Below are 26,504 nucleotides of genomic sequence, written 5' to 3' on the forward strand. Positions count from 1 at the left end.
TATGACCAGTGATCATAGATACCGATCACACAATCACCATATATATTCATCCTATATCAGCTAATTTTTCAACTATAAATCAAATTTTTTATAATACATAGTCTAAATCTCGATACTCTGTAGTCGCAACCATTACCACGATCGATAATTTTAACACAAATTTATCAAGTTACTATAGGTTGTCTTCAAAAAAAAATAAAAATCAATAGGTTAAGACAGGAAACTGAGTTCACACATTGCAAGAAAGAACAGTTAGCCATTCAAGAAGCAACGAACGTGTTCCATTAAATTATTCTGGTTCACATTAATAATAGTAATAATATGCTAAACAATAAAACAAACACGCAATTATGAAACCAATGACGTTTTAACACATAGATCAAAAAGAAACAGCTAATAAAATAATTAAACGTCAATGTCATTTTATAATAACCACATTTCACATCGCTAAACATTTTTTTATATAAACTTTTTTCATATATAAAGAAAAGACACACACTTCACAATAGCAAAACATCACCATTAATTTCCATAGAGTAGTAACTCTCATTTATTATAGAGATAAAAAAATCATTGAACAAATTAAGAAAATTTACTTTATGATCAATATGGATGAAGCAGATTCAGTTTCAATTTCAGCATATGATGTGATGACAAGTTGGTTTACACCCTCTTGTATATTCTTAGTTGTCAACCTTGTTATTGGCACCATAGCTATTACCTCCCGTTTCGCCGCTCAACGAAAAGGGGACTCGCCACCGCAACTCGTCCGTTCCACGTCGTCGTTTCTTGGACGAGTCACGTCCTTCGGTCTCAGTTGTTGTAAATACAAACCAGCATGCTCAGCAACAACAACAATTCCATTAGAAACTCAGATCGAACCGATTGATAGTTGTGACGTGCCTCAGTTCGATCGGGCCGTACCATCTACCATGTTGGACCGAGTCAAGTCAAATGACATGGGCCTTTCTAAAACAGAAATTAATAAAGGCCCAGATGACTTGACCCGGAATCCTCTGCCTAGAGCTCCGTCGTTCTTGGAACGGTTGATGTCAGGGAATTTTCGTCGATTGGATTCGATAAAGGAGGAGAAGCAACCAAAATCCGAAGTGGAACTGGAATCTGAGGGGGAGGATGTGTTGAGAGAAAGGGTAGAAGAGGAAGAAGTGGATGCAAAGGCTGATGATTTTATAAAAAGGTTTAAGCAGCAACTAAGAATGGAAAGACTTGATTCCATTCTACGTTATAGGGATATACTTAATAGACACTGATGAGAATATAACATGTCTAAGAGAGAACAAAAATATAAGTCTAGTTTGGTTGGAAAAGGAAGCAGAACGTGTTTTTCCATTAATCCCTTTAGTTTATTCACCATAAGTTGCAATGGCAAACCACATAAGAAATGAGTTGGCCTAGCTAGTTTGTTGTTTGTAAAAAAATGGTATATTGCGTTTTGTTCTGCAGGTTGATAAAACTTATGTTGCTAGTTTTTTTAGTTTAGTTGTATTGAGATGTTGAATAGTTTTGGAACTGATTATGGTTCACACTTATCATACATTTAATTGCGTTTGATTATATTCGTAAATTAATTTTAGTTGTTTTGGTTTTAAGTTGTTAACACCCAAAATAAATTTAAGTTTTAGTTTTGATCAAGTTCACTCGAAAAGAAAACCTAACCGGAGTATTAGCTGACAAGTAGAAGCATTAGGACAAGGAAATAGACCATAACATAAAAACTTTGTAGTTAAGTGTGTATGAGTTGTAATTATGAGATGGATGATCTTCTGAAAAGTTTCTGATAAAGTATGGAAGTAAGAACAATCAATATTTTGAGATTGTGTGTTTCGAGTGCTTGTCATATGGATGAAATTCGACACTTGTTGCAAAATGCTAGTTATCGAAAGGTCTTTTGAAATTGAAGTAGAGCTGTAGAGGATTGTCATTAGTTGGTGTCTTAGCGTATCAGAATAGAAGTAGCATATTGCATTTTCGTTTTTTTATAGAACTCCCAAAAAAGGAAAACACTCCATGGTTTTGCTCGTTGAGTTGTATGGGAGGAAATGAAAGGAAATGGCGTGGGTGAAGAAGAGACAAAGGAGAAAATGGGATAAAAGAGGCGGACAAAGTCCATCACAACAAAAAGAAAGTTCACAATAGATCAATTGAAAGTGAGTCGATATAATAGAAGAAGGAATGAGATCACATAAGGTGACTTTTGAAAGATTGTCTTCTAACGAAAACCTTAACTTTCTCCTAAACATGGCTTTGACTATTGTTGATGAAGATCCAACATGCCTCAAAATAGATGTCTCCGATGAAGATTTGATGATTGCTGCATACCTTGAAAAAACACTTCGATGGTTTTATTTTTTTTTTTGGGGGGGGTGGGGGTGGGGTGCTAGAGTAAACTTTTGCATCTTAAAAAACAAGTTTCGGAGAGTTCAAGGGAAACATATGGTAACCACTCGAGACTACTTTTAGAATTGTTGATTGTTCCCACAAGTCAATACAAGACTTTTCTGAGCAAGTTAAATCGACTTTTCCATCCGCTCTACGGACAAACCAACACCAAAGGCACAGACCATTTACAATCCAATCCTTCCATTTTAAATTAAAAGAATGTTTTGTTTCTCATTAACCAAATAGACCACACCACCGCCATCCACTCATCTTTCTCCAACGTCTTCCCTTTGTATAGCACTAGTATTTTGCAACAAGTATCGAATTCCATCCATATATGATAAGTACCCAACTATAAATAACGGTCCAAATAGAATGAACAAATAAGTACCTGGTTGCAAGTCTCATGATAAGAACAACACAACACAAGAAAATTAATAAGATGATACCCATCATTTCTCAACTCTTGTTGCCAACCGGTCTTGAACGAGCCTCAAAACATAACCTGAATTTTGACCGGGACATCACAAACCCTCCTACAAATCTTCACCTCTTTTTCATTCCCACCTTCTATCATAGAACAGAGAGAAATACTTTATAATGAAATAGAATGAGAATGGAGATTGAAAATTTGAAAACAAAAAGGAAAAAACTGAGAATTCATTCTCAATCCCAACCCAACATCTTTCTTGTCTCTCTCTCCTTCTCTCTTTATCCATTGAATGAGCTCTCTTCACACTCATTCCCCATACCGTCTTCCTTGCATATGCATCTATCAGAAACAGCATGCAAGAATGACATGTATGCACTGATGATAAAACAGCACTGTCTTTCCAGAAATGACAACAGATACATTGAACACTGATGATAAATGCATAAAGAATATGATATGGCCTCAATCTAAGTTCAATTTTTCACGGGGGAGATATTCATTACCCCTTGAAAAATTGGAATAATTTACCCAACAACCAATAAGAATAAGCCACATGAGACAAGAATAAGCCACATGAGACACACACTCCCCATGAAAAATCTTTTAAGAAACTGATTAAAATTGAAAGAGCTTACTGATAAATATTCCACAAGGCCTTGTTCAAAAAAATATTCCACAACCACAAGGCAGATTAAAAATATGTAGAGTTAAAGTTGGCAATTATGCACGAAGCAAATAGGAAAGTAATATGTGTTTTGTATCAGAAAATACTTTATTTACATTTTTTAGTTTCATTTTTTTTAGTTTCGAAGAGCCTCACAGAAAAACACACACACTAAGTGTAGAGAAGTGAAAAATTGCATATTCAAACCAATACCCCAACATATCAAATGTCCCTACAACCTTATACCATCTAAGTTGTCCTTAAAGAACTTCTAGTTTCATTTTCAAAATGTTGTCTAGTTATGCAAGTAGAACTTTTTTTTCAAGCGTAACTCCTAAATCATTCTTTACAGACGTAAAAGATTAATTAATGCTACTATGATAGTACAAAATTGAAGCAAATAAACCTTTTTCATCCTTTTGCCTCTATAAGCACACAATTAACTGAGAACATAGTTTAACTGAAAATACACATTGGACCATGCCCTAATATATGTTTTGTTGGGACAGAGGAGAGGGATAGAGGGGCTTTAATGGCTAAAAGTAGTGTTAAAACATTAAATACCAAATTTATCAGCCATTCCTTTCAAAATACAGCAAAATAGCTGATTCTAGCCACCAGTCCAAAGTCTTCTTATAAATAGTCAAAATCAAGCAGCTGGAACCTTTTTCCCATCTTCTATAAAGAAAATTGCTTTTTCTGGAACCTGCATAAGGAAGAGAGACATTCAATCATATAAAAGTTCTATGGTTTTGGGATAAAGAGAACTAATTATAAATAACCAGTGACATGACATGCATAATATAAACAAAGCAAATATGTTATGAAACAGATTAGACCATGAAAGATGGAACATTGGATGTGTTTCTTGTTGGCTTAATATTACAATTACAAACAAATCCGACACAATCTAAAATTACTAATTGCTCCATTCAGCAGTTATATCTTGCAATAATGACATGCATAATATAAACAAAGCAAATATGTTATGAAACAGATTAGACCATGAAAGATGGAACATTGGATGTGTTTCTTGTTGGCTTAATATTACAATTACAAACAAATCCGACACAATCTAAAATTACTAATTGCTCCATTCAGCAGTTATATCTTGCAATAATGAAATGTTCCCTAAATCACATAGGTCCGTCTGTGTCAAAGATAGATTGCTTCTTTATATATGTTTTCCTAGCTGAGTTTCTAAAACCCAAATAAAACATCTACCGGTATCTCTTCCACAAATGAATAAGCAAAATAGACCATAAATTATATTACGTAAAAATTACAACACTACATTTTTTATACAGTATCTTTGAATATTTATCAGAGATATATATTAAGCTAGATTATAATGCCAAACAATAGACAGCAAAAATCACTCACGTCAGGCCATGTATCTGTAATGAACTCCACAATGTCATAAGATATATCCCCTTGAACATCAATTTGCTCTTTCTCAGTTGGGCCCTGATTCCAGAAAACAAAAATAGTATCAGACAATTATATCCAACTAATAAGCAACTGCACATGTCCACTATGTATATGTATACGGAAATAAACCTTGACAACAGAGGCTCCTGTAGCAAATTTTTTCCCGAGTTTCTTTGAAGCATCGCTGAGCTTTACACCTGAAATGCAATAAAAGTGTTTTAGTTAAATACCAAGAAGACGTATGTATTGATAACTCAAGGCCATGTTTGCATTAATAAAAAACTATTAACAAAGGTACTATAAAATTAAAGCCACACATGTAACGGGCAGGTAGTTGTACCCAATATGCATTGGGTACACATGGATACATACACGTATCAAGTATGTTCCAAAATTAATTTTAAGCAAGAAAACAAAAACTGAGTATAAAACTTACGAACATCAGGGAATCATTTGGATACGTACAAAATAACCTGTAGCCGCGGCCTAATAAATGTAAAAACATTGTCGTTTACTAAAAAAAAATAGGTTTTCTCCATTACTTTTGTCGATAATGTTGATACTTTATCTATTACCTACTGGATTCTTTTCCTACTTCCAACTATACAAATTACCTTATTTTTTCCCATGTAAATATCGCCTCCCCTAATTTCAGATTCAAGTGACAGAATAGCAATTCAGCACAAAACGCGATATACCTAGATTTTTGGGAAACCCTGTACTCCAATATACCTAGACCTATGCAATATAGTTAAAACATGATGGAATAGAGAAAAATGGAATGAGATTAATTGCCGATTTTGGGTGGAACCTCGGAATCTATTTATTTCAATTCCATCTAAAATCTTGATCCTCCATCCTCCAAAAAAAAAAACTCAATTTGTAGATTTCACTTCCAAACAATGGAATAAAATTTTTATTTCTTTCAATCAATTATACTATCATCATTAGATATCCAAACAAAACCCAAGAGCAGGAAAAATACAACTCACCAAAAAGTTCCAAGCCTTTCACAGTGGTGATAGATTTTCGTTTGTTACGTACAACCTTCTCAATAATAACCTCTTGCTTGTCCTGAAAAGCAAATACGACATATGATATCAATCAAATAATTGTAATCATGAACGTCTAACATCATTCAAGAATTCCAAAAGATACCTTTTTCTTTATCTTTCCACCTGGAAGACGCTTGACCTCTTCTGGTTTTCCTGATAAAATATCAAAACAGGGAATTAAATTACAAATAATTAGCAAGCAATAGATTAAAAAACAGATAAACAGCATTCATTTCACAATCAGGAATGTTATTCAAACATCAATTTGGGACAACAAAATTCAACAACTTTTTTAATCATTAACACGGTTCAAACACATGGCTAACAAAGTTCAATGTATGGTTAACGGATATATCAAGATTAAATAACTAACTAACCATCAATTGAGCTAATCAACCTCAAATTAGAACATTATTAACCCCAATTTCGGGTGTTTCAACTACATCTAGATATGAAAACATGAAATATCAAAATAAGTTGCGACACTTGATATATCTATTAACCAAGTCTGTGAACTACGTTTTGAATTTTATTTTCTTTTTTTGATTTTGTTAAGTAGCCTAGTAGCCACAATTTCACCCCATAAGGTGAATAACCGGAGAATCTTGGGTTGGAACCCCGGCCCCTGCATATTCCAATGTCTATACCAACAGAGCTATGCTCACACGGACATAATCAAATTTTGTTTATTTGACACTCAAATAACATTTCTGAAATTAATAAAATATAATCTAATTCTTAAAAAAAACACAAAATCATGGTTACAATAACAAATTAGGTCTTGCTCTAAAAAATAAAACAAATTAGGTCTTAAATTTACATAACTACCTTTCTTCAACAACATTCAATTGCAAAAATAAACAAACAAAAAAACAAACCTGATGAAGCAGCACCATCACTAGAACCAGAAATACCAGTCCCTTGTAGCTTATCAGCAACTTTATCAGATTCCTTCACATTAGCCTCTACACAAAAACAATAACAATAACCATCAATCATCATGTTAGAATAAATCATATTAAAAAAACAAAAAAAAATCGAAATTAAAATAAAAATGAATAAATCAAATTAAATTAAGAATTAACATGATACCGTTAAGAAGATTAGGGTATAAATCAGGAACGTTTTGGATCAACCAGGGTTTACATTTTTCGAAATCGGATCCGAATTCACAATACTCAGGAGGTAAACTGCAAACTTGACAGTATAATACACGAACAGGTTGGGGTTTTTCTGCCATTGTTATGCAGTAACGTTAATTTCAACTTTTTCTCGCCGCGCTTTTTTTCACTTGTTTAGGCTTTTTTTGAGAATGGAGAATAAAAGCGATTCTTTTCGAAACGGTGGTTCTGAAAAAAGACGGTGCTGTTAGAAGATGGTGGGATTTTGGTAATTGTGTCTATATACGATGTCGTTTTGGCATGACCACTTTCACCAAATTAATTAATTTTTTTTTCTTACCTAAGCAAATTCAATTAATTTCATTCATGTATTATATTGAATATATGAGTTTTTACGTGGACTTTTAATAATAGTAATAATACTTCTGATTTTTTTAATAGTAATAAAAATCTTTTATTAACAAATTCATCATAAGATAAGACAAAATTTTTTGTTGCAGCAAAAATCTTTTATTAACAAACTCACCATAACATAAGCAATATTTTTTTTACATAAGTTAGAAACAGGCAGGGCGGCGCCTGCCTGACTCGCTATTTATTCTATATCTATTCTATATCTATACTATATCTAAAAAGAATACATGAGGTTTTAGTGTGGACTTTTCATAATACCAACAATACCCTTGATTTTTTTAGTACCAACAAAAATATTTTATTAACAAACTCACCAAAACATAAGACACATCTTTTTTTTAGCAAGCAAAAATCTTTTATTAACAAATTCACAATAACAGAAGACGTGTCTTTTTTCTTTTGGACATAAGTTAGACACAACCTGCTAGTTGTATATAAAGAGAATACATGAGTTTTGGTGTAGACTTTTTATAATATCAACAATACCCTTGATTTTTTTTAGTACTCCGCAACAACAATAATCTTTTATTAACAAACTCACCATAATATAAGACACATCTTTTTGTTTAGCAAAAAAATCTTTTATTAACAAACTCACCGTAACATTTTTTTTGACATAAGTTAGACACAGACAGACGCGGAACACATGACCCTTTAGTATAAAGAGAATACATGAGTTTTGATGTGAATTTCTCATAATACCAACAATACCCTTGAATTTTTTTAGTAGCAACAAAAATCTTTTATTAACAAAGTTACTATAACAAAAGAGACATTTTTTTTTAGCAGAACAAATATTTTATTAACAAACTCACCATAACTTGAGATATATCTTTTTTTTTTTTAATTTTACATAAATTAGACACACTGCCTAGCCCGCTAGTAAAGATAAATGACTTATATGTGACAAAAAATAAAGAATAAATCTTTTACAAATAAATAAATAACATAAATGACCTCAGGTGTAATTATGCCATAAAATTAAAAGAAGAGATGCTCCTTTTGAGTCCAAAAATAGAAAACCATTTATTATTAAAAAAAAATAGAACAACCATTCTATTTTTTTTTTAGTTTAATGGAGACGCACCGACGGTGTAAAATAATTTTACACGGTCATCCAATAAGAACCCGTTAATCTTCCATGTAATATAAAGAAAGTGGGATTAAGTGGGGTTACGTGGCGAAATACATGGTTGTCATTGATTGATAGTGTAAAATTATTTAACATTGTCGATTCATATTCATTTTTCTCTTTTTTTTAATGGATATAATAGACAGAGTAAAGAATGTAACAAAAAAAAAAATAGACAGAGTAAAGAAACTTTACACACTCAACTAATCACAATTCCGCCATGTCATACCATTTAACCAACCTTTTTCATAGAATTTAATTTAAATGCACTGTCAGTGTAAAATTATTTTACACATGCATCCAATAATAATATACTGACACGTCATATATGGTATTTAAGGCTATGTTTGGATTGGTGGTACAAAATGGAATGGAGCGGAATGAAACATAATGGAATGGAGGGGAACGGAGCGGAATGGAGTAAAGATACCATTCCATTGTTTGAATATATTTTATAAATATTCATTCCATTGCATACATCCCAATTTGGAGGGGAAAGAAAATTAGAAGATTGGATGGTATGAGATGGAATGAGTTCCATTGTGTTTCATTCCACTCCATTCATTTTTTGCAAATCTAAATAATGGAACTTAGTTAGTTACCACTTTATTCCATTCCATTCCATTTCATCATTTACCACCAATCCAAACATAACCTAAAAGAATTTAATTTATATGCACCGTCAGTGTAAAATTATTTTACACATGCGTCCAATAATATATCAACACATCATGTATGATATTTAAAAACATATGACGTGTCACGTTCATTAAATGATGTGGCAACGCATCATTGGATGAATGTGTAAATAATATTGACACCGACAGTGCACAACGATTAAACTCTTTTTCATATGACAAAGAAAATTGAAATATTCTTATCGGTTGAGTGTGTAAAGTTTGTTTTACTCTGTCCGATTATATCGATTTTTTTTTTTTTTCTTTCTTTCTTTGGATACAGAACAACGACCGTTACTTTGACATCCCTCTTTTTGACCTCTCGACATCAACATCTCGCCAACACACCACCTTACCACTGTCTGCCGTACCGCCGTCTCTACGTCTGCCGTTCGTCTTACCTTCTCCGCCTCCCACGACGGGACAACTTCTCTGATTTGGATCTGCGCGCTGGAGACAATCCAGATCTCCGAAACCATGACGCTAACAAATTAAGATTGCTGTCTTTCGAAGCATACGCTTATAGATTCAGTAAGTCAGCCATTGTTTTAGAATTCGTTTTCTGATTAGTGATTAAGGAAGCACTAATTTTATGATTAATTAAAATTTCAATTTCAGTTTTCATGCAATCAGATTCATACTCTGCTTTGAGAAAAAAAAAAAAAGCCACTCTTTTAAATCATCGCGGTGTGCATCACCATTGATTGAGCAACCAAGGGGTCATTGAAGCCTGAAGTCATCCCATTTCACAAAGGAATTAACTTGAGCTTGCCAGCCAGACACTCTCTTGATGGTTATCTCCTCGGGTACGTAAATATCGTTAAACACCTTGGTTCGGCTGTTTCATGTGCTATAGATAAGCGTAGCAATATAGTCTAGTGTTGCTTTGGTTGCATTATCAATCATATGATAGAGCCAGTCTTGGACTTGTATGTTAGTTCTAGATAAATTAATTGCTAGATTAGAGCCGAACCAAATACAACTTACTTTAAGACATTGCATTAAGGTGTGATTTATTTATTCCGTTGACGTAAGACAAATAGGGCAAATTAGTACCACATAAGTAATTGACACCTAGGGAACCTCCACAGCCCAAATTTTGTTCCGTGTATTGATTGAAACTGTGCTTGAGACTTATATACATGAGTATTTGCTAATTGCTAATACCAATTAGATATTTTGTATACACAAATTTTGATTGGTATAATATATTAGTTAATTTGGGAATTAATATCCAATTAACATGAAGTACAAAAAGTAGAAAATCAATGTGTGTGTGTATCCAAAAACCAAAATTAAATAAAACTTCAATTAAAAAAAAATTGGGGACTGTTGAAGATAGTGAAAACAAAGCAATTTCACAATGACTTGCATAACAAGTTAACTGTTGTTAGTTGTTAATCACTTTTCTGTTATGCTTAGCTGGCATTTTAGTTAGTTTTACATTGTAACTGAATGTTAGTTAGTTGGTTATTAGATTCATTGTGTATATAAGTAGCTTAGACTCTTTGTAAGAACTAAGTGTGATATAACAATTTTACTGGTTTTATGCTCATTCCACGCCTAAACCATTTCTTCTTCTTTGATCAAGCTTTCTCTTTAGCTTCAATGGCATATCAATTCTACTTTTCACATTTAAAATATTTAAACTTAACATTAGCAACCTTCACGATAAATAGTACAAATCAATAATTTATGCAGACTACACATTTGCAAATACTTCACAATAAACTACATTAACTGTTTCTTTAACAACCTCCCCATCTTCACTCAAAATTAGCAACTTGAGTCCTTTCCTTGATGTTACTCTAGATTGAGCCACATATAACTGACCATTAACTGCTTCATTGATATTTTACCAAAAATGGTGGTTTACTCGAAAAATAACATTAACTGCTTCATTGATATTTTAAGCTGATTTATAATTTAGTACAAATTTTTTATAATTTGGTACGGAGGGAGTAATAGTTTTTGGAAAAATACACTCACCTCCCCTGAGGTGAGGTATGTACAATTATAACTCACATCCCCTCTATTTATTCACTCACCACTAACCTCCCCTACTGTTTGTAATGTAACCGTGACAGTTCGGTCAATTTTTTTTTTTTTCTTTTGAAAATTAGAATGCATGTGTTGCTTTGTTTTGAAATAAACTTCCTTTTCATTCCTCAAAGAAATCAGCGCCACAAAACATTTCTACCACCATGGAAACAACACACAAGATCTGAAGCACAAATGTGATTTTTCATTCTCATTGTTTGCTTTGCTAGTTTGATTTTAGACTCGTCTCTTTTGATCCACATGCTTTTTGAGTATTTTAATTTACAGTTTTGGGATATGATGAACATTCTTGTCTTTATGGATTCTGATTTATATTTATAATAATATATTTGAGCTCAATTGATATTATGTTCTGCGTTCCACATTATATGACAAAAGATTACAAAAGAGAGTTAAGGGTAGATGATATATCTAAACACCGACAACTGCAAAAGAGAGTAAACGATAATATGGAGAAATAGAAGGGGTTTGGTGGGTTGATATATCAATTTTATTGCATTAAAGTTTCAAAAGTAAACCACTTTGACAGAGGAATAGTGAGGGATTTTGTGTTCGGAAAAATCATAAAGTGGAACTCTGAAGCAAAAATGTCAACAATGAAGGGAAAAAGTTCATAGTAGTTTGAGTAAAACGGGAGGTATTAACAGCTCACCAAAAAATAAAAAGGTGATGGACTTAATGGATGTTAACGGGGTTAAATTTTAAGGGAGGTGTTTGCTAATTTAATAATAAAATAATGGAGGTTTATGTATAGTTAAAAATTAGAGAGGGTGTTTGTGTTATTTAAGAAGACCTGAGGGGGAGGTCGGTGTAATTTTCCCAATAGTTTTTTTTATTTTATTTTATTGATAGAATAATTTTCTTGGAATCAGGTTGGAAAAATCTTTGAACTCAACACCCAATGAAATGCCAGCCATGGTGAAAGGCGTTGTTGGAGAAGAAACCCGATTCCAATCTGTCGAGGATCGTCTCACCAAATCTTCCCCTCCAGCTGAGGCACTCTCTCTCTCTCTCTCTCTCTCTCTCTCTCTCTCTCTCTCTCCACACTCTCCCCCTCTCTCAACTAACTAACTGACCAACTTCGCTGCAGGTGGGTCTACTGATAGGAAAATTCAGCTCTGCATTGGATCGTGTCTCTCTCTTCGATTTGATTCCAACTCCTCACAATGATTCCGGCGAACCCGCTTCTTCCATCACTCTACCTGACAAGAAAACCGCTTCCAAATCAAAATCTCAAACCCCTGATTCTTCTTCTTTGTTCATTGATAAGGATTGGGTTTCCGAACACGCTCGTCAGGTTCATTTTCTCCACTTTGTTCAATCATAACTATTATTATTTGTTGTTTTGTTTGCACATGCTAATTTTGATTTCAATTTTGTTATTATCAAGGTTTCTAGAATGTTAGTCGGTGGCATTAAGGTTGTTGGTGTCTATGTTTGGGTTAATGATAATGCTTTCAAGAATTCAACCATAATGCTTTGCCAGGTATACATATGTTATCGAATTTAAGTTAACTTGGTCGCTAGCGAGCGTCTATATGTTACGTTACTTTCTAGCTATGAAGCATTGTCATAGACATGAATATCGTGTTGGATATCAAATCCAACACTGACATTGACACATAGACACTGATAGTAATATAATTTATGAAAATGAAAGTTGTTGAACATAACCTCATGTGTCACTGTGAGTGTCGAATCCGTAATGTTGGCGCTACCTAGATCTCTAGGTTAGGTAGGTATTCAATAATTTTGTTCCCCTATTGCTCCCTTGCAGACTGTTAAGGGAGTTGCTGAAGCAGCTCCGATTTTGGAGGTTAATTGGTGTGAAAGGCTGCTTCTTCAAATTTGTTATGGCCCGAGAAGGTAACCTAAATTCTAGTATTTCGTTACACTCCCAAAATGGTTCGTTTAGCTGATAATATATTTTTGTTTGTGGTGTGATTTCGTGTTTGTTCTATTACTATTTTGTGCAGGTGGAATTGTAGAAACTGCTCACTATCTTCAAATATTACATCTAGTAGTCTACGCCCGTGTGATTTTAAAATGGGGAAGGTCTTAAGTTCTTTTCAAACTTTTAGGTGTATGCACAGCTTTAACATCAGGTAACAACCTCACAAATTTGGGATATTCTTCTATTTACTGACTAGACCTGCCGTTAAATTGAGTTTTTGTATATGGTATCATATCTTACAAGGTTACCCATATTGCATGACGGTTCATCCAAGTTTCAGACATTGAGTGACGTTCTTCATCATGCAATATCGGTTCATGCCAAAGAGCTTTCAGATGCAAAATCCCTGATCGATGGTAAATTGGTAAACTATTCCACTCCCCAATTTTATTTCATCTTTTCACCTATAATTTGCAGCTATTATTTTGTCATAAGTCATAATAGAAGTAAGAACAATTTGGTGTTTTTCAATTGTTATGAGCAGCAAAGTCGTTAATTCCCTGGTTGTAATGTGTTTAGCTCCTATAATATGTGTTTGTACTGTGATACCCTGGATTTCTGAACTGAATATTGCATGCCCAAAATGGTTTTGTTATCAGATTTAGTTTGAATATTCAATAAGAGCAACATTTGACATCGATCTGTGCAAGTGAAATCCTGCAGTTGTTAGAGTATAAGAAAATATCATATGATATCTTGATATTATAATGAACTACTCTCTGATAGGATTTTTTTCTTCTCTTAAGTTTAGCTCTCTGATAGGGATTAGGAGTCTTGTACTGTATCCCTATGAGTAGGGGTTAGTGCTAAATCTTTATGTATCATCTGATGATCAATCATAATCATAGTTTAGTATTTGTGCACTTGTATTTTATTTAACAGTACAAGACATTTCTCTGTTATCAATATTTTTATTAAAATTTATTTATTTTCGCTACCACTTTAGGTTCTTGATAGTGAACCATGCTCGTCCGATGGTGTGCATGAAGTTGAATTGCTTCTACCATTTTCGAATAATAGTTTTATTGAAGGTAAATTTTCCTTCAATTTTATATCACATAAGAATATTCTGTTTACAATAATAGCTCTTGTTATTTTTCCAGTTGGTTTAAAACTTTATGTTCTAACATTGATTGTTAATATCTTATAAAGCATACAGCCAAAGAGATGTTTCTGGTATTCTTTCTTTTAGTGGCACAATATGTTCATTTGCGTATCTGAATTCAAAAGAGCCAATTTCACAAGCTGTTACTGATATAAAGGTGAGTAAATAGCCATTCGTATTTACTCTATTCATGATTTTATTTATGATGATATTTCTGCTTTATTTATTCAAGGGCTGTCTTAAGCTTGGCATTTTGTTCGTAAATATTTCCCCTGAAATATTGTTATTTGGTGATACACCCTCTCACATGTTTAGAGTGATGAAGTGATAACTTCACTGATTTTCTGATCTTTTCTGATATTGTCTTGGATCACAATTCTGTGCGTAGGGAGATATCATTACGAGCCTGCAAAGTAGATTGGATATAATCTGTGATGAGACGGATGTTGATTCAGGTAACCATCACGATGTTGGAAGGCAAGTAGGTGATGATGATGTATCAGTTGAAAAGCCCATTTCCCAACTTGTGCTGCATTTATTGAGGTAAAGTGTAATTTGTAATGTTATCACTCATTGATATACTCCAATTTTCTGTTCCGAGACATCTGTACCTAGTGTATATGCTTGATCCTGAGTCCTGATTACATGATCAATTGAGACATTTTATTCTTGGTACCTAGTTACGATGTTACTACCCTGGCGTAAAATAGATTCTCGGTGATTCATCATTTATTTTGCTCTGACTATATTCTTTAACGGTTGAACCCTAATACCATATTTGGTTAAATAATAATAAATCTAGTATTCTTTTTTTGGCAGAAAAGAATGCAATCTTCCTTTTCCTAGAAGAGTTTTCGCACCATGGTTAGCAGGGACGTATGTGTGTGATTACTTGCAGCCTTCTGAGACTGTTGAGGTTTGGTTTCTATCTGCTTGTGAATTTTGTTTGCATGTGTGTGATTTGGTTTTAAGGTCGATTACTTGTGATTTGTTGTTAGGTTTTAAAAGATCACTGTATGGAGTTGTTATCCATGAAAGCTCCAACTGAGGTCCCTACAATTTTGGAGCCAGAAAAAGAAGTCATATCTTTCAAAACTAAATCTTTCTGGGATGTAGCAGTGCCCTTTTATTCAGAAATTCATCTCTTGGAGGACAAGATGAAACTTGATAGCAGAGGAGAGAGTTCTAGTGATAAACTTGTGAAGCCAGGTCACATTAGTGTTGTAGCTGCTGGTGTCATCCTTCTACTATCCATCTTAGTCGGTTTTGTGTTATTTGCCCTTAAGGGTTGAGGGCTTTATCTCGTCACCTTACATTCGCTAATCTCTATAGCATCAATACACATTTTCATATAATTTCCAAAACTGGTGGCTTTGGCAACTTCTGTACTTTGAAACTTTACAGGGCAGGTATGGAATAAAATATAGTATGAAGGAATGAGGATGATCAGGCCAATCAATTTTCGATTCTCTTAGCCTGCAATGACAAAATCATCATCACATACTTGTGGATTTGTGAAATTATATTTCAATTACTTCTTTTTAGCATGACCTATTTGCTTGTGTGCCAATATAAATTGTTATTCATCTTGTCTTGTTAAATATGTTTTATACTCTAATTTACGCAGATGAGTCATTCACTTAGGAAACATTTTGTTTTCTTTACCGAGTGACAATGGCGGCAAGATTCATCTGCTACGAATGCGACATACACTTTCAAACTGAGCAACTTTTAGGAGTGCATAATATCAAACAACATCATCCCCATCTAATATTGGGGGGATTCACACTCAAATAAGAAGATTCAGATTATTTCCAAATTAACAATTTTAAAACTACTTATACCATGTCTCTGACTTGGATTGCACTTTAGGCTACTACTAAGACTTTTCATAATGATCCTTCCTTTCTTTCTACTGTGAAAGAAGAGTTCAGACGTTGAAATGTATCATGAAAAGGAGGGAAGGTAGCTAGGAAAGTAAAAATCCATGACCATTAATGAATGTTAAATTGGAGCAAGGTCAAGGCCATCTGGAATTTTGCCAGGGTTGGTCGAAGATTCATCTGATCCAATCATCCTGCAGAAATAAAAACTCAAAACTGAATTTTCAGCAGAAGCTTGAGTAATGAGTATAATTGTTGTTCTGTAAATAGGATGCTCAGTTGCTCACCCCCTATCAATGATAACCACCGAACGAAGTTCACCATTAGCTAAACTGTTAAAAAAGAAGGTACAAATATATAGTAATTATTTTAAATCTCTTTCGATCATTAATGATACGCATAGATTAAGGTTGATTGACATGGTGTGGACTGCCGAAAAAAGAGATGGAAAAAATTAGGTTTGGTAATTAGGTTTATGTTTACGAAATGTCATAAGCTTATATAATTAAGGATAAAAAGTGATCAATCACGTCTAATTTCGTTTCCTGACTATACCCAATATATGGACAATGAGAATTTATTGAGTTTTTCTTGCAAAAGAAAGTTCAAAAAATATAATAACAATGAGTTTAGTTTAATTTTGTAATTTCTTGATCAGTGATGATTATTTATGGAATTAATTTGGCTATGAAGTTCAATTATAATATATCACTATATGTTATCTTGGTCAAAGTCAAATAAGTCTCACGATACAAAATAAAATAGTCATTCTTTATCAAGATCAATGAATAAAAAATTGTTAGTGGGAACAAGCATGTGATTCTTATGATCTACACCATTTGAAGAGGATCAAAGACTCTCATAGCTAGAGAGAGAGAGAGAGAGAGAGAGAGAGAGAGAATTAGTGTAAAGAAACAAAAAAAATGGGAGATGTTCCTCGAGTGAAGCTTGGAAGCCAAGGCCTAGAGGCAAGTATATCCTTAATCATCATTCATACTTTATGTTTTGAATACTAATAATTTGTTGATTTATGTTATACTATGGTTGTTGTAGGTTTCTAAGTTGGGATTTGGTTGCTCTGGCATCACTGGAATGTATTACTCTTCTATTTCAGAAGAGGTTGCCATCTCTTTAGTCAAATATGCATTCAACAAAGGAATCACATTCTTTGACACAGCTGATGTTTATGGACTTCATGGTGCCAATGAAATCATTGTTGGAAAGGTTCACTCATAACTTTCTATTTTAACTAGTATAATAGATAATAGATCTGTTCTTTCTTTGTCATTTAGATTTTTGGGGGAAAGTGACTCTGAAAATTTAGAGTTTGGTGATGAGGTAAGTAAAATTTGACTAAGAATTGTTTCGATCAGAAGTCGAACTCAAGCTATTCCGAACGATTCGTCTTAAGAAAGTTCATTTAACCACTTGAACTAAATTACTTAATTTTTTATTTAACATGTTTAAACGGAGATATTGTGTATACGGACCGAAATTATATTGAAGTCTAAATTTGAAGTCGAACAATGTTACACAAAATTCAATTTTTGTGAAAAAAATAATAATTTTGTTTTAGATAGTTATCAAATCAATGTTATTATTTAGATCTTGATGAGATATGATTGAATGCATAAAAATGTTATATTTTCTATATCTAATTTTGAAATTTTATTGTATTTTTTGGTTTGTTGAAATGAATAGAAAATTTGTTTAGAATTAAATAACGATATACCAATTTTATGAAAATAAAAAGTATATTTTATTTTAAGGATTAAATTGATATTCAACTAACATGATGAGTGATGATATTTGAATTCTCAGGCGCTCAAGGACTTACCACGAGATCAAATTCAGATAGCCACAAAGTTTGGAATTGTGAAAATGGAACCAAATAATGTCATAGTAAATGGGACACCTCAATATGTTCGATCTTGTTGTGAAGCTAGCCTCCAACGCCTTGGGGTAGATTACATCGATCTCTATTATCAACACCGAGTTGACACCACAGTACCCATTGAGGACACGGTAATTGTTGTAGTCGCATTGTGATCTTTGATATTATATAGAATCGCATTCAAATGCAGTCGATGCACCCTCAATTGGGTTTGCATTACAATTTTGACAACTATAAAAATCATTATGTCATAGTTTAGATTGCACTTGCATACCTTTATTTGAAACCTTGATTTAGTAATGGTTGTAGACGCATTGCGATATTTGATATTATAAAGAATCACATTCAAATGCGGTCAATGCACCCTCAATCGCGTTTGCGTTACAATTTTGACAACTATAAAAATCATTGTGTCATAGTGATTGCAATTGGAGAACGTTATTTATAACCTTGACGTGTAGTTGCGGGACCAGGTTTGATTGCAGCCAATGTTTTTTGACTGCACTACATTCGACTACGTACATCTGAGCTGTCCAATGCCAGATCAGATGGTCCGTATTCACTAACTGCGTGCAGTTTGACCGCATTGAATCCACTTCCATAATTGTGTTGTGAATTTGCTTGTTGTATTTGATTTTCTTTGAATCATAGATGGGAGAGGTTAAAAAGTTGGTTGAAGAGGGAAAGATAAAGTACATAGGATTATCTGAAGCTAGTCCTGACACAATCAGGAGGGCACATGCTGTTCATCCTATTACTGCTGTTCAAATGGAATGGTCCCTTTGGACTCGTGAAATTGAGCAAGATATTGTTCCACTTTGCAGGTACTTCTTCAGAATTTGTTTCATCTACCTGCATGATTTTCTTTTTCTAGATTAAATTGGTGCATTTAGTATGAGAAATATTAGGATTAAGCATATGTTTGGATACATTTCGATTTGTCAAAACTGTGCGTTTGTTAGACAATTTGACGTGAAAACAAGAAGCCACATTTTCTAGAGTTTGGGAGACGCGGCCTTGTCCCACCGTGGTTTCAATCATAGGCTAATTATAAACCACATACACAATTTATTCAATGAATTTTAAAAAGTGAAATGTCTCCTATAAAAAGGACTAGAGAGAGTAGTTTTTTTTATTTTATTTTATACAATCTTTGATTTTTATATTGAGTCTAAGTGTCTAACTTATTCTTATAAAACTAGTGTTTGTAAAATGAGAGATGTCGCACGCTATTTATAAACATTTTCAAGCCTTGTCTCTTTTCAAAATGAAACATGAGTTTTTCTTAATTATATATCCTTCATGACTCTTGCAACAATAATTTCAGGGAACTTGGAATTGGAATAGTACCATACAGTCCTCTTGGCCGTGGATTTTTTGCGGGCAAGGCTGTCACTGAAAGCATACCTTCAAATAGTTTTCTTGTATGGACTTAATCCTTTGGATTATGATGTTAGTTTCTTGACTTTTCTCATTGTTCATAACTCACCAACATATCTTTTCACTAGGTTTCCCATCCAAGGTTACAAGGAGAGAATCTTGACAAGAACAAGATCTTATATTCTAGGATAGAAAAGTTGGCAGAGAAGCATAAATGTACAACTTCACAACTTGCTCTTGCATGGATTCTTCATCAAGGAGACTATGTGGTACCTATCCCTGGTTAGTTTTTTTCTTTCTTTCTTCTTCCATTTTGCAACCTGCCTTATTAAATATGTGTGAATCTTACTCCTAACTCCTAAGTGTAATTTGAATATACATGAAGGGTAAATGTGTGATGCAATGATTAATTGGACCGTCTGATTTTAAATTAAAGATGTACGTATATTATTTATATATAATTTGCTGAAAGTAACTGTGTAAGGTCTAGTTCAATTGACACAACTGATATTGTTAGAATGAATATCTTTATTGGGATTCAAAATTTGGATCTCCCAATTGTGTCTCTGATTTTAGGTAATGTTTGTCACTTCCTCTACCAACCAAGAAATAAATAAATTTGGTGAAGGTATAATCTGAGCTTATTGATTTCAAATCAATGACTAAGATTAGTTAATACATATAAATGTGTGTTTGCTAAAGTAGAGAATCTAATCGGTGCATTTTTTTTTACCATTAATTATAGGTGAACACTTCGGTACACATCTTATTTGGATATGTACTGCTACACCGCTGAGGTGAATAATTTTAATAAGTCCATAAATTAATAAACACTATTTATGAACCTATCAGAATCATCCACCTCAGCGGTGTACGCGTACCGATTGTCCAATACATATCCAAATAATATGTGAACCGAAAAATTCACCTTAATTATATCTTCTTTTCCATTGCTAGCAAATAACATATATAGAATCTTTCATATGCATTGTAGGAACAACCAAAACAAAGAATGTAGATTGTAATGTGGATTCATTTGAAGTGAAGCTTAGCAAAGATGATTTGAGGGAGATTACAGATTCAATCCCAATATCTGAGGTGGCAGGCGATCGGATTACTGATATTTATGTTAAGTGCTCATGGAAGTTTGCTAATACTCCATCAAAAGCATAGCTTAATTAATAGTACTAATACAAGTTATACAATTCAGAAATTAAATAAGATATATCTTTATCTAGGTTTTCTCACTACATGATCTAAACTTATGTAGTTGACAGTTTTCCAATGAATATAGGAAATCATTGTCAATGAAATGAACTCATGGAGCCAAATTGCCAATGAAATCATGGTGCCATGGTCATTGTAACAACCCATATTTTTAATAAACAATTTACTCATAAAAAAACTTTGTTTCTTTAAAAAAATGCGGATTTTTAATAAAGAATTTACTCATAAAAAAAAACTTCGTTTCTTTAAAAAGGTGTGACTATTTTTTTTTTCTAAAGAATAATAATTACTTAAGTTTATAAATAATTTTTATACAATAAAAAGAATATTTCATTTAAATTACAAATTTATAAAACTCAGGTTTGTTTAGCCCCGCGCACGTACAAGCAACACATCACTTCATATTTCACCTTTGGTACCTACAACCATATTTAATGTAAGGGTCAATTTTCTTGTCCAAATTGAATCATGTCGAACGGAAGGTAAATGTTATAAACTAAAAATAAAAACTCGGCCATAAAAAGTAATAGAATAAAATCGATGCAAGAAACTCTTTTTAATAACAATTTATACAAACTAATAATGCATGAAATGCAACTAGACCATGATCCGGATATCGCCCCATTTGACACTTGGAATTTAACGTCCCAAGTAGCGTATTCGCCCCATTTGGCACATAATAACAAATCGCCCCATTTGGCACTTGGAATTTAACGCTCCAAGTAGCATATTCGCCCCATTTGGCACATAATAACAAATCGCACCATTTGGCACTTGGAATTTAACGCCTCAAGTAGCGTATTCGCCCCATTTGGTACATAATAACAAATCGCCCCATTTGGCACCTATGAATCAACTATATGCCATGCTATGCTTCATATACACACTTTAATATACACAACTATTCAATCGTCTTATTTGGCACTTAATATACAAACTTTCTTTTAAAATCATCGCTACTTCCACAAGATTAAATCAAAATCAATTTTCTCTTTTAAACCACACCAAATATTCATTTTATCAAAAACCAACCAAATATTCAAATCCACAATCAATCACAAACACAACAGTCATAGAATTAAATACTAGGTACGGCGTCGGTGCGTACCGAGGGAGTACCATACGCGTACCGGTACCCGGTACCGGTACTCTGTCCAAAATGGAATACCCATGCGTCGGTGCTCAGTGAGCGCTAATTAACTGTACAAGCTAATTTAGATTTTTTTTTTCTTTTCTGAAAGTTGTATTGTAAAGTCTAAATTTTGATTCTTTCAATGTATATCTAACCATTTATTATTTATTCATTTATTCTCATGAGCTTACTTAAGTGACATTACATTTTATAAAGGATTATTCGAACTCTGGTTGCTTCACTTATACACCTTAAAAGTAGAATTTGGAGCCACTAGGGTATTTGGCAACAAAAAAAATTTATTTGGCACAAAGAAAAATTGTATTAAATTATGGGTCTTACTAAACAGTGTCCCGAAACATTTGTTAAGCATACAAAAAAAAAATTAAACACAAAATTAATATTAAAAATATGACTTTATATTTTTAAAATACTAAATAGATAAATTACAAAATAAAATTTGCTTATTAATAAGTTTAACTGACGCCGGAGATTAGCATTTTCCTTAATTTTTTTTTATATAAGCATTTTCCTTAAATTTATTATCTATGAAAAGATAAAAATGATCTTCAATTAATGTATACCTCTATTTTTACAGACTGCATGCTGAGGCTCTTAACCATTGGTCAGTGATGAAGACAAATATAAAGCATCACCTTAACCAAAAGAATGTCCAAATTCATCAAATTCAAACAAAACTCCACCACCCAAATTCACTACCACACTGTTGTTTTCATTTTGCCAACTCAATTTTGTTCATTTCAACACTCGTCAACATGCATGCAACACCATGGCCAAATGTTCATGCATCACAATCATATATCTTTCATTTCTATAGCTATAAATACCTTTGGATATCTCAGTGTACTTCATCATCTCATTATCCAAGCTATAAGTGACATTAATTCAAAATCAACATGGCAATCAAAGCTCCATTTCAACTTTTGATGCTGTTGGGAATTATTTCCCTAGCTTCCTCACTCTCTGTCTCTTCTAGACATGATCAAGAAAACCCTAACCCTTTTTTGTTTAAGTATAACCGTTTTCAAACTCTTTTCGAAAACGAAAACGGTCATATCCGTCTCCTTCAAAGGTTCGACAAACGTTCTGAGATATTTGAGAATCTTCAAAACTATCGTCTTTTAGAATATAATTCTAAACCTCACACACTCTTTCTTCCACAACATAATGATGCTGACTTTATCCTTGCAGTTCTAAGTGGTAATTAAATATTTATCAAAAGTAGTTTATTTTATATTATGCAGTAAAATTATTATGTAAGGTTTAAATAGACTTAATTGCATTTTTTGTCCCGCTATTCTATCAAACTTACGAAAATAGTCATCCTATAATCGAACTTTTTGATCCCATATTTTCATATTTGTTGCAATTTTGGTTTTAACACATTTTTTTTCGGGAAAAGATAAAGTGCACGACAAGATCTGTCGTCCAAATTGCACGATGAGTGTTTTCTATACTATTCTATTTGTTTCTTTTATTTGATTTGAATTAAAATGATTATTTTTCTAATGGTTCTACACTACATATTAATCCTAGCTAGCTCATGATTTATTTTCCTAGTAAGTGATGCTTTGATACGTGTAGCTTCTTGCGGTTAAAGAGTTTGGTATTTGACCTCTGCTCCATACTAGAAACATTGATTTGGACTGTATCTAATGACGATGACGGTGGTATATTAACAATGTTTAGTTTGTTATTTAGTTTTAATCAGATAAACCAGCATTGAGCTTATCAAATGAGTATATTGCATAGAGTTTGTGCGGGTCGTGCAATTTCGTGCTTGGAGGGTGTCGTGCCATATAGCATCCCTCTTTTTTTTCTTCTTCTTTTTCGCCTTAAAAGACAACTTTTAATGGCAATAAAAATGAATTTTAGGTTCAAATGTGATAAAAATGAATTTTAATGGCAATAAAGATGACTTTTAATGGAAATAAAAATGAATTTTGGTTCTAACACATTTTTTTCTTCTTCTTTTTTTGCCTTAAAAGACGACTTTTATATTGCAACAAATATGAAAATAGAGGACCAAAAAATTCGATTTTAATATAAAGGGACTATTTTTGTGACTTTGATAAAATAGGAGGAATAAAAATGCAATTAAGCCGTTTAAATATCATACTCTATTGAATAAGATATAAGATTTTATATACATAAAGAAATTTTGCGAAGAACAAACATTTCATACCTTGATATTAAAATTTAATGTTAATTGGAATTTGCAGGAAGAGCCATTCTAACCGTCTTGAACTCCAATGATAGAAACTCCTTTAACCTTGAGCGCGGTGATACCATTAAACTTCCTGCTGGCACCATTGCGTATTTGGCAAACCAAGACGACAAGCAAGATCTTAGAGTATTAGATCTCGTTATCCCACTAAACAAACCCGGTCAATTTCAGGTAATATAGGAATTAATTTTACTTCATCACTCTTGGTTTTCAACCCCACATTTTACCGTATTATAAAAATTTGAAGTGTAATTTTTTTCTTCTCTTACCATTGTTCTTGATCTTTTTAACAGTCTTTCTTACTTTCCGGAAGTGAAAACCAACAATCCTTCTTATCTGGGTTCAGCAAGAACATTCTAGAGGCCTCCTTCAATGTAAGCATACAACACACCATTTATTTATTCATTTTGTTTAATTTATGTAGATATTTAATATGTACTTGTATATATTATTAATTATAAATATAGGCTGATTATGAGGAGATAGAGAGGGTCCTTATAGAAGAGCGAGAGAAAGAGCCACAACACAGAAGAGACCTTAGGGATAGGAGGAGACATCAAAGCTCGGAAGAAAATGTAATAGTCAAAGTATCAAGGGAACAAATTGAGGAATTGAGCAAAAATGCTAAGTCTAGCTCCAAAAAAAGTGCATCTTCTGAATCTGAACCATTCAACTTGGGAAACCGCGACCCTATTTATTCCAACAAGTTTGGCAACTTCCTTGAAATCACCCCAGAGAAAAATCCACAACTACAAGACTTAGGTATACTTGTCAATGCAGTGGAGATTAAAGAGGTATAACAAAAATAATTTATAATATATGTATATACAATAACATGCTTTAATTAGAGAACATATAGCTAAAAAAATTAATCATTCTTTTTTTAAAATTTAATTCTAGGGATCTCTTTTGTTGCCACACTACAATTCAAGGGCCACACTTATTGTAGCAGCTGTTGAAGGAAAAGGAGAATTTGAACTTGTGGGCCAAAGAAATGAGAATCAACAGGAGCAAAGAGAAGAAGACGAGGAAGAGGAAGAAGAAGAACAAGACAGAAGCAGACAAGTGCAAAGGTACAGAGCTAGATTGTCTCCAGGTGATGTCTTTGTGATTCCATCAGGTCATCCAGTTGCTGTGAGTGCTTCTTCAAATCTCTATTTAGTTGGATTTGGTATCAATGCTGAGAACAATCAGAGAAACTTCCTCGCAGGTATACAATATTCAATTATATTATTTATATTTTTCATGATATTTTAACATTGATTACAATATTTTCTTCTACTTTATTGAATGAGATAAAGCTAATTAAGTTTTTTGGTTGTGATTGAAAATTTGTAGGTGAGGAGGACAATGTGATAAGCCAGATACATAGACCAGTAAAAGAGCTTGCATTCCCTGGATCTGCTCAACAAGTTGATAGACTATTAAAGAATCAAAAGCAATCTTACTTTGCAAATGCCCAGCCTCAACAAAGAGAGGAAGAAAGCCAGAGGAAAAGGGGTCATGTATCTTCAATTTAGGGAGTTTTCAATGAGTGATCAAATAATATGAATGTATGCTATAAAGAGCTATACTACTAGCTCATAGTGAGCAAAAAAAATAAAACGGCTTTTCTTGTAGCAATAACTAGAGTTCTACTTTTCTACCATGAATAAATAAATCAATTGAGAATAAGTTTTTGATTCTCCTCATTGTTTTATTTGAAACTCTTCGAGTATAAATATAAACGACGATTTCGTTTTATACTAAAAAAGTACGACTAACTTAAAACAAGCATAAATGTTGATGCATGTCGTTAAACTAATTTTTTGACTCAATTAATAAGCTTATATTTTAGTTATTGTGATTATAAATTTACTTCCATTGTAAATAATATTTGAGACTTTACGAAAATAATGAAAATAGTAGGCATTCCAACTATGTTGACCCTCCTTAACGTCCCAATTTAATTTCTGACCAAAACAAAATTCAAGTTTTTTTTTTTTTTTGTTTTTTTGTAAATTAAGAGAATAATGACATCAAAAAAAATAGTAGGCATTCCAACTATATTGACCCTTCTAGTAAGCCCTAATCCTATGTCAAGTGTTCACACTACAACAAAACTGTTCTGGAGCGTCGGCCAAAATTAGACGCTAAATGGCAAAAAACGGACGCTACAAGGTATTTAGCGTCTGCTTAGCGTCCAGGTCATGGTGGACACTTAAACGCCTGAAGCTAGACAGTTGCGTCCAGTAGACGCTATTTGGCGTCCGTCTAAGTAGATGCTATGTTGAAGCTACAATCACAGGTATAC

The 26,504-nt window shown here is 33.1% G+C and overlaps 5 protein-coding genes across 7 annotated transcripts; 4 read left to right on the plus strand and 1 right to left on the minus strand.

Moving 5' to 3' along the window:
* The first annotated feature begins 495 nt into the window (after nucleotides 1-495).
* LOC123882880 (pathogen-associated molecular patterns-induced protein A70-like) lies at nucleotides 496-1,575 on the plus strand. The gene has a single exon (XM_045931525.1). It carries the CDS (start codon nucleotides 600-602, stop codon nucleotides 1,269-1,271), a length of 672 nt encoding a protein of 223 aa, XP_045787481.1. The 5' UTR covers nucleotides 496-599; the 3' UTR covers nucleotides 1,272-1,575.
* Nucleotides 1,576-3,888: 2,313 nt separating this feature from the next.
* LOC123882881 (translation machinery-associated protein 22) lies at nucleotides 3,889-7,356 on the minus strand. The gene is made up of 7 exons (XM_045931526.1): nucleotides 7,076-7,356; nucleotides 6,862-6,948; nucleotides 6,087-6,136; nucleotides 5,921-6,002; nucleotides 5,058-5,125; nucleotides 4,881-4,964; nucleotides 3,889-4,203 (listed from the first exon to the last, which is right to left on the minus strand). Exons 1-7 carry the CDS (start codon nucleotides 7,221-7,223, stop codon nucleotides 4,147-4,149), a joined length of 576 nt encoding a protein of 191 aa, XP_045787482.1. The 5' UTR covers nucleotides 7,224-7,356; the 3' UTR covers nucleotides 3,889-4,146.
* A 2,198-nt stretch (nucleotides 7,357-9,554) lies between these two features.
* LOC123882882 (protein odr-4 homolog) lies at nucleotides 9,555-16,001 on the plus strand. Of its 3 annotated transcripts, XM_045931528.1 has the most exons (14): nucleotides 9,568-9,858; nucleotides 9,946-10,133; nucleotides 11,918-12,054; nucleotides 12,261-12,384; nucleotides 12,479-12,685; nucleotides 12,779-12,874; nucleotides 13,166-13,254; nucleotides 13,365-13,493; nucleotides 13,586-13,706; nucleotides 14,289-14,373; nucleotides 14,495-14,604; nucleotides 14,836-14,990; nucleotides 15,267-15,363; nucleotides 15,446-16,001. In XM_045931528.1, exons 4-14 carry the CDS (start codon nucleotides 12,295-12,297, stop codon nucleotides 15,737-15,739), a joined length of 1,473 nt encoding a protein of 490 aa, XP_045787484.1. In that variant the 5' UTR covers nucleotides 9,568-9,858; nucleotides 9,946-10,133; nucleotides 11,918-12,054; nucleotides 12,261-12,294; the 3' UTR covers nucleotides 15,740-16,001. The 3 variants fall into 3 exon arrangements, with proteins under 3 accessions (XP_045787485.1, XP_045787484.1, XP_045787483.1); XM_045931529.1 differs by lacking the exon at nucleotides 11,918-12,054 and having other exon boundaries at nucleotides 9,555-9,858; XM_045931527.1 differs by lacking the exon at nucleotides 11,918-12,054 and having other exon boundaries at nucleotides 9,961-10,133.
* A 1,185-nt stretch (nucleotides 16,002-17,186) lies between these two features.
* On the plus strand, nucleotides 17,187-21,009 carry LOC123882883 (perakine reductase-like). Its single transcript, XM_045931530.1, has 7 exons — nucleotides 17,187-17,298; nucleotides 17,384-17,554; nucleotides 18,152-18,355; nucleotides 18,876-19,048; nucleotides 19,552-19,648; nucleotides 19,733-19,886; nucleotides 20,599-21,009. The coding sequence occupies exons 1-7, from the start codon at nucleotides 17,254-17,256 to the stop codon at nucleotides 20,775-20,777; spliced, it is 1,023 nt and encodes a 340-aa protein (XP_045787486.1). The 5' UTR covers nucleotides 17,187-17,253; the 3' UTR covers nucleotides 20,778-21,009.
* Nucleotides 21,010-22,863: 1,854 nt separating this feature from the next.
* LOC123882885 (vicilin-like) lies at nucleotides 22,864-25,733 on the plus strand. Its single transcript, XM_045931531.1, has 6 exons — nucleotides 22,864-23,184; nucleotides 24,207-24,382; nucleotides 24,505-24,585; nucleotides 24,679-25,005; nucleotides 25,112-25,421; nucleotides 25,550-25,733. The coding sequence occupies exons 1-6, from the start codon at nucleotides 22,881-22,883 to the stop codon at nucleotides 25,729-25,731; spliced, it is 1,380 nt and encodes a 459-aa protein (XP_045787487.1). The 5' UTR covers nucleotides 22,864-22,880; the 3' UTR covers nucleotides 25,732-25,733.
* Nucleotides 25,734-26,504: the final 771 nt, after the last annotated feature.

This window comes from Trifolium pratense, linkage group LG5, assembly GCF_020283565.1.
Source record: "Trifolium pratense cultivar HEN17-A07 linkage group LG5, ARS_RC_1.1, whole genome shotgun sequence".
In the NCBI taxonomy this organism is placed as follows: Eukaryota; Viridiplantae; Streptophyta; class Magnoliopsida; order Fabales; family Fabaceae; genus Trifolium; species Trifolium pratense.

Coding starts and splice junctions, on each gene's coding strand:
- LOC123882882 (XM_045931529.1), top strand. CDS start 12,295: ATGCCAGCCATGGTGAAAGGCGTTGTTGGAGAAGAAACCCGATTCCAA. Junction 12,385..12,478: donor AATCTTCCCCTCCAGCTGAG/GCACTCTCTCTC, acceptor ACTTCGCTGCAG/GTGGGTCTACTGATAGGAAA. Junction 15,364..15,445: donor AGCCTTCTGAGACTGTTGAG/GTTTGGTTTCTA, acceptor ATTTGTTGTTAG/GTTTTAAAAGATCACTGTAT.
- LOC123882885 (XM_045931531.1), top strand. CDS start 22,881: ATGGCAATCAAAGCTCCATTTCAACTTTTGATGCTGTTGGGAATTATT. Junction 23,185..24,206: donor TATCCTTGCAGTTCTAAGTG/GTAATTAAATAT, acceptor TGGAATTTGCAG/GAAGAGCCATTCTAACCGTC. Junction 24,383..24,504: donor ACAAACCCGGTCAATTTCAG/GTAATATAGGAA, acceptor TCTTTTTAACAG/TCTTTCTTACTTTCCGGAAG.
- LOC123882880 (XM_045931525.1), top strand. CDS start 600: ATGATCAATATGGATGAAGCAGATTCAGTTTCAATTTCAGCATATGAT.
- LOC123882883 (XM_045931530.1), top strand. CDS start 17,254: ATGGGAGATGTTCCTCGAGTGAAGCTTGGAAGCCAAGGCCTAGAG. Junction 17,299..17,383: donor TTGGAAGCCAAGGCCTAGAG/GCAAGTATATCC, acceptor TGGTTGTTGTAG/GTTTCTAAGTTGGGATTTGG. Junction 19,887..20,598: donor CTATGTGGTACCTATCCCTG/GTTAGTTTTTTT, acceptor TATGCATTGTAG/GAACAACCAAAACAAAGAAT.
- LOC123882881 (XM_045931526.1), bottom strand. CDS start 7,223: ATGGCAGAAAAACCCCAACCTGTTCGTGTATTATACTGTCAAGTTTGC. Junction 6,137..6,861: donor TGATGGTGCTGCTTCATCAG/GTTTGTTTTTTT, acceptor ATATTTTATCAG/GAAAACCAGAAGAGGTCAAG. Junction 6,003..6,086: donor GTGGAAAGATAAAGAAAAAG/GTATCTTTTGGA, acceptor TTTGCTTTTCAG/GACAAGCAAGAGGTTATTAT.